We start from the raw sequence: 7,457 nt of genomic DNA on the forward strand, positions 1-7,457 counted from the left end.
TTCTTCACAAAGGGGACTCAAGTGAAGAGAGAGAAGAGGAAGAGAAGAAGGAAGAGAAGGAAGAAGCTCCTCCTCAACCACCGCCGACCGCCGGAGCACTTCCCGCCGCCTGAAGACGCCGGAACTCTGCCGGATTTTCGGGAAATGCCGGGAATTTGCAGAACTTTGTAACTTTGCTAGAAGTTGATTAAAAAACTGATCGTCTTGATTTGTAAGACGGATCAACCTTTGTACTTCAAATAAACACTAGTGGAACTTTACAACTGGGCGAGGCCCTGTGGTTTTTTCCCTTTTTTGGGTTTTCCACGTAAAAATCCTGGTGTTCATATTCTCTTTTCTGTTTATGTGCTGAATACTTGTACAATGCTCGGATGAAAATTTACAAACTCTACTGCCGTGTATATTCTAGCACGGAACAGTTTGGTGCCGTCTGTGGGAAACACTATCTCACTACGTCTAGTATTGCTACGATGGTCAACAGGCACAGCAGTAGTATAGTTGGAGCTTCTCGCTCCAACTATAGTCAATCCAGAAATCCGTCTATTAACCATAGGCGACCGATGTCAGCCTCTTTTCCTCCTGGGGGCAGAATGTTGCCAGAGAAGGGACCTCAGGACCTTCTTTGGAAGAAAGAATCCGGAAGATGGAAGAATCTCAGAACGAGATCCTTCAACTCCTGCTAGAGAATCCGCAGCCGGCATTGGCACAACAGGAGGAAGATTTTCTCCCTCAGAATCCACCACGGGTTGAAGATATCCAATTTGAACATCTTCAAGCAGAAGTTCATCACCCTCCACCTAGAAGATTTCCTCAGTCCCGACAGGATAATGAACTTGCCGATACAGCAAGTTCTACACATCCTCCGCCCTCAATTCGACAGCCTCGCATTCTCCCAGATCTCCCAGAAGACTCTGCTCAACCACACGTTGCAGAGCTCCCTCACGACGCCCTGCATCATGAACTACGAAGGTTGGTAAGGGAAGAATTCCCCCAAGGGGATGTGAGACAAACCTTTCGTCAGAGAGACTTCCAGGAGTCATCACCTCTAACTGAGGCTATACTATAGCACCCCATTCCGGCTAGATTTAAACTACCCATCATCGAGTCTTATGACGGAACGTCAGACCCGTACTAGCATGTCGACCACTACATAACCATTATGCACATTCAGCGAGCCTCATACGCTCTCCTCTGCCAAGTCTTTCATGCCACCCTCAAAGGACAGGCTCGCATGTGGTTCTACTTGCTTCCGTCGGGAACGATCCCCTCATTTGTAAAATTAGCAAAAGCTTTTGTCGAGCAGTTCATAGCCAATCGAAGAATTACTAAGGATTCTTCTCATCTCTCCGGAATCCGTCAAAATGAAGGAGAATCTTTAAAGGAATATTTTCAACGATTCTCTACTGAAGCTCGACAAATCCCAGAAGTAGATCTTGAACTGTTGAGAGGAGTCTTTCTTGGAGGCCTTCGCCTTGGCCCCTTCTATTCGGAACTTATGCGTGACACTGTTCCTTCATACGCCGATTTAATTCACTGGGTAGAAACTCAAATCTCAGCAGATGAGGCTATAAACGCCCATAGGAAATAATTTGAACAATCTACTAGAAAGCGCAAGGGTGCACCAGGGATAGATAATTCTTCCTCACAACGAAAGAAGCAAGGGAAGAACAATCTACCCCCGAGGCCTCCATTGCTACGATGAGAACCTCGACAGGAGAAAGAGTGCACTCCTCTCAATACGTCTCGAGCAAATGTGCTAATGGCTGTTCGAGATTAAGATACGGTAAAGTGGCCACATCCCTTGAAGTCGAACACAGGAAATCAGGATCAATACTTCCATTTCCATCATAATCGTGGCCACACTACGGAAGCCTGTAGACAACTGAAGGAGGAAATTGAAAGGCTTATCCGTCAAGGCTATCTTCGACAGTTTATTCGGGATCCACCTACCCGAGAGGAAGCCCGTCCCGCTGGGGGGCAAGATCGACAATAGAGGCCACCAGTAAATAATCGAATATCAGTTAGAGAAATTGAGGCAATAGCTGGAGGCCCTTTGCTATCCGATAAAGTCTTTTTAGCTGTGGATGAAATTCCAACCCCAAAGAAAGCTCGTGTAGATGACACCATCACCTTTGATGATTCCGACTTGGAGGGAGTAAAAATCCCTCACCAAGATCCTCTTGTTGTCAATGCAGGCATAGGCGACCCATGCTACAATGTTAAGAGAATTCTCGTGGATAACGGCAGTTCTATAGATATCCTATTCTACTCTACCTTTCTTAATTTGGGTCTCGTCAGAGAGAAGCTTCAACCTGCGGCATGTCCTTTATATGGATTTGATAATCGACCTGTGCGAGTAGAAGGGATAATAAGTCTCCTAGTTGTACTTGGAGAATTCCCCCGGCAATCTACACACTCTGTTCAGTTCGTCGTTGTAAAGTCCGAATCGGCTTACAAAGCTATCTTTGGGAGGCCACTCCAGTCAATTTTTGGGATTGTCACCTCTATCCCTCACCTCAAGCTGAAGTTCCACACTAAGACAGGAGTTAGTGTTGTGTGCGGAGATCAACAAACAGCACAAACATGATATCTCATGCAGGTCAAAACACGCCCGACTGATACTCTAAACATTGAGGATTTTTATCTCCGTAACGAAGACATACGTCAAAGAGCCTCCCTAGTAGAAGAACTCACCACTGTATTTATCTCTGAAGAACATCCTCTAAAGACAATGCAAATTGGGTCACTTCTCTCAGAAGACGAGAAGAAAATATTCACATATTTTCTACGATAAAATCAGGACATTTTTTGCATGGAGTCCGGCGGATATGCCCGGGATTGACCATGAAGTAATCGTACACTCCATTAAGGTCAATCCGGCGAACAAACCAATCATCCAAAAGAAATGGAATTTTGCACTAGATCATCAGCATGCGATCGAAAAAGAGGTGGACAAACTCCTAGAAGCTGGATTCATACGAGAAGTGCATTATCTTACTTGGATGGAAAATGTCATCTTGGTTTGAAAGGGGAGCGGTGCATGGAGAATGTGCATAGATTACACATATCTCAATAAATCCTGCCCAAAAGATAGTTTTCCTTCTATGTATCGACCAGTTAGTCGATACCACTTCTAGGCATCAAATGTTGAGTTTCATGGACGCCTACTCTGGTTATAACCAAATAAAGATGAATCTGACTGATGAAGAAGCAACAGCATTTCAAACAGACAAAGGGTTATATTGTTATCGGGTAATGCCCTTCGGGCTCAAGAATGCTGGAGCAAAAGCGTCGATGACATGTTGGTGAATAGTCTCGAAAAGTCTCAACCTATCTCTAACTTGGAACAATGCTTCCATTTATTGAGACGTTATAATATGCCCCTCAACCTCGCCAAATGCGCCTTCGGAGTCGCTTCTGGAAAATTTCTGGGTTTTATGGTAACCATAGAGGGATCGAAGCCAATCCCAAAAAAATCAAGGCGTTAAGAGATATGGTGCCACCTAAGAACGTCAAGGAAGTCCAAAGGCTGAACGGGAGGATCGCAGGATTGTCTCATTTCCTGGCATGTTCAGGAGACAAGTACCTGCCTTTCTTCAAAGTACTTAGAGGCGCTTGCAGCTCCGATTTCCAATGGACAGATGAATGCCAAGAGGCCTTCGAACAGCTACGAAAGTATTTGGCCTCCCCGTCGCTACTTTCTAAACTAACACCTAGAGAGAAGTTGTATTTGTACATAGCTGTTTCGCCCAAAGCCATCAGTTCGGTCTTAGTACATGAAGATAATACTGTGCAACGCCCCATCTACTATGTCAATAAAATTCTATCTGAAATGGAGGGACGTTATCCCTTAGCGGATAAGACAGCATTGGCACTAGTTTATTCTGCCAGAAAACTACGCCCCTACTTCCAAACCCACTCAATTGGGGTTTACACAAATGTGTCACTGAAAACTATTCTGCAAAAATCAAAAGCATCGGGTAGGCTCGTCAAGTGGTCTATAGAACTGGGAGAATTTGACATTCACTACTTGCCTAGACCCGATATCAAGTCTCAAGCACTTGCAGATTTCGTGGTTGAATGCACCGTTCCAGTGTCCAATATTCAACCAGGTGCTTTTCCTTCTCCTCCACGATGAACGTTGTATGTTGATGGAACCTCTGAAAGTTCTGGCGCATGGGCTGAAATTCTATTAATATCCCCGCAGGAGACTACTCTCGAGTATGGGCTCCGACTCAAGTTTCCGGCAATAAACAACATGACAGAATACGAAGCCTTTATCGCTGGACTAAGACTAGAAGATGATTGTGAGGTGCATAACCTAGTAGTCCACACTGATTCACAACTAGTTGCTTCTCAGGTGGAAGGAGAATTTGATATCAACAATCTGCAACTAGCCCAATATTACAAATTTGTGAAACTACTTTTGGCCCGAATAGGAGAATATCAAATCGTACATGTTCTCCGAAAGCAAAATGCAAGAGTAGATGCTCTTTCAAAACTTGCAACATTGACAACGGGAGACATCTACAAGAGAAAGTGTGTTGAGGAGATCCATTTTCCAAGTATCCAGGGTCCATGGGTCATACAATCGATCAATGAAATAAGGGAGGAGTCTTGGATCAATCTCATCTTGTCTTTCTTACAAGATGTGGTACTGCCTGAAGAACTCATGGCTGCAACGAGACTACGAAGACGAGCAGCAAATTTCACCATCATTGGTGGTGAGTTGTATAAGCGCGCTTTCACCGGGCCATATCTGAAGTGTCTCCCACCTTCAGAAGCTGATTATGCACTCCGAGAAGTTTGTGGCGAGCATCTGGCAGGAAGAGCTTTGGCTTATAAAATCATGAGGTAAGGGTTCTATTGGCCTACAATGAAACAGGACGCACTTGAGTTTACACGAAAGTGAGGGAACTGCCAATTGCATTCCAATCTCACCCATACTCCAGCTCTGGAACTTACGTCACTTCAAAGCCCCTGGCCTTTCGCCTAGTGGGGAATTAATATAATGGGACCCTTCCCAATAGCCACAGGACAACGAAAATTCATTATCCTGGCTGTAGATTACTTCACAAAATGGGTGGAAGTAGAGCCCTTGGCGAAAATTACTGAAGCAAATGTCAAACAATTCTTATGGAAGAATATAATTTATCGCTTCGGTATTTCGACAAAGGTCATCACCGACAACGGAACTCAGTTTACTGGAAAAATCTTTACATCTTTCTGTAAAGATTTTCATATTCAACTCGTCCACACAGCTGTCGCCCATCCTCAAGCGAATGGGCAAAAGACACGCTTAAGGAAGGCTGGGGGGCAATGGGTTGAAGAACTCCCAAATGTCCTCTGAGCTTACTGTACCACAGCTAGGACTCCTACAGGAGAGACTCCATTTAACCTCTGTTTCGGTATAGAAGCAGTCATACCAGTGGATATTGGAGTCCAAAGCAACAGAGTTTAGGCTTTTGACTTCAATAACAACGAGGAGAAACTCAGGAAAAATCTAGATCTCCTCCCTGAAGCAAGGGATGAAGCCTCACTTAGGGTCATTGCATACCATCAACGGATTGCTCGTTACTACAATCGGAGGGTAAAGCCTCGAACTATTTCCATTGGGGATTTAGTTTTACGAAACATCAAAGCTGCTGGAAAAGGCCCTCAATGCAATAAGCTCTCCCCCCTATGGGAAGGTCCTTGGTGACGGCTATGGTCAAGCCTGGGACCTTCAAATTGAAAGATGCAAACGAAAAGATGCTTCCTCGAACTTGGAATGTGGGCAACCTTTGCAAGTACTATCAGTAGAAGTTGATGCTGTCATCTGTTTAGTGTGATGTCGTTCGTGGTGTTTGTTTTGCTTTGTAGTCATGCTTTGTATCTTTTAAGTTTCTTGCACACTCTTTGTATGTTGATTGTAAAAGAACACTCCTTTTCGTATCCCTAAGTTTACTAGGGAATTGTCATACTGTTTTATATAATACAGCAATGTGATGTTTGCTTTGTCATTGTACTGTCTCTTCTATTCGAGATTTTTTCCTATGATTCGAAAAATACACAACTAATGTTGTATCTCAATCAATAGGCGACAAATCCCAGGGGGATCTAGTTCGACCTCTTCCACACAGATTAAAATCATCAAGCAAGTACTGCTTTGATTAATAACCTCGGATAGGTCAGAGTGTCCCAAAGCAGATATCTCTCGCATTCGTGCAAGTAAAAAAGACTACCTTAAAATTTAAGTTAACATATATGAAAAAGAAAAATGTCTTTTTTATATATAAAAAAGCCACAAACATCAAATACATCGTCTAAAAATAACAACACACGAACAGCAGGAACATACGTACAATCAACGCAATAGAAATAAAAGCAACACAGAAAGCATCAAAATAATTCTATAGAATCTCAAGATCATCATCGTCGTCCTCTTCCAATGCGAAGATCTTTTTCAAATCACTCTCCAATTCTTCACCGCCATAATCTGGAGAAGGATCACCAGAAGTCTAACTCGGAGTCAACCCCTCGATCTCCCCTCCGTTCTTGCATTGTACTGCACGAAAGCCCTTCATGAAGCCTTTAATGAAGCCATCTTGCATAAGCTCTATTTTTAAAGCCTTCACATCTACGTCATAAAAATAATCGCGAGCTTCCTGGACTTGATCCTCGACAAAAATCTTAAAAGCATAAGATTTTTTGAATTCTTCTACGGCTGCAGACGGTGACAGTTGAGCTACCTTCTCCGACAACTTGTTCAGGAGCTTCTTATTCTCAGCCTCAAGGATTTGCATATTTTTCAGTTGTTGGTTGTTTGTTGCCTCTGCCTCCACCAGCTGTATATGCAAACGATCCATCCGCTCATTCTGGGAAGAGGCTGAAGCGATCTTGTTCGCCAATTCTGTTATGCATTGTTCAAGTTGGTTCTCCACCGTCTTCATCTCCTTCACTTTGCCGTCATATTTCTTCTTGTATTCCTCCTGAATATATTTGACCTTCACGAATTCATCGTTCCAGTCATCCAAGACCTTGTTCACCTCAAGGTATTATTCAAAAGAGAAAAATCAACAAGTGAAAAGTATATCCCTGAAATTAGACACAGATACAAGGGAAATGGAGAGAAGGTGAACTCATAAACTCTTTGGCTCGTCGATGACCAATGCACCTATGTTTCAGAACATCCTCTGGAATATATATCCTGGATGGAGAAAAACGGGGGCCCTTGCCGGCAACTGACAAAATTTTGTCCGACTTCTTCTTCTTAAGCGCCTGTGAATCTCCCTCGCCCTCAGGTCGCTTGGATTGAATTTTTTGGGCCTCCGGGACTTTTGTAGATATCTTCAACTTCTGTGCATACGACCTCCCTGCATGCGTGGATAGTCCCACCTTGAATAAATATTCCTCTTCTATGCATCTGCTCAGAGAGCGCATCTCATAAATAAGAGCATTAATATCAGGAAGCTTCA

The 7,457-nt window shown here is 43.6% G+C and overlaps 1 protein-coding gene across 1 annotated transcript; it reads left to right on the top strand.

The window, feature by feature from the left end:
- Positions 1 to 3,397: 3,397 nt before the first annotated feature.
- Positions 3,398 to 4,858, top strand: LOC110092728. Its single transcript, XM_020817394.1, has 2 exons — positions 3,398 to 4,093; positions 4,208 to 4,858. Exons 1-2 carry the CDS (start codon positions 3,398 to 3,400, stop codon positions 4,856 to 4,858), a joined length of 1,347 nt encoding a protein of 448 aa, XP_020673053.1.
- The last annotated feature ends 2,599 nt before the right edge of the window (positions 4,859 to 7,457 follow it).

Source organism: Dendrobium catenatum, unplaced genomic scaffold (genome assembly GCF_001605985.2).
Source record: "Dendrobium catenatum unplaced genomic scaffold, ASM160598v2 fragScaff_scaffold_920, whole genome shotgun sequence".
NCBI classification, from domain to species: Eukaryota; Viridiplantae; Streptophyta; class Magnoliopsida; order Asparagales; family Orchidaceae; genus Dendrobium; species Dendrobium catenatum.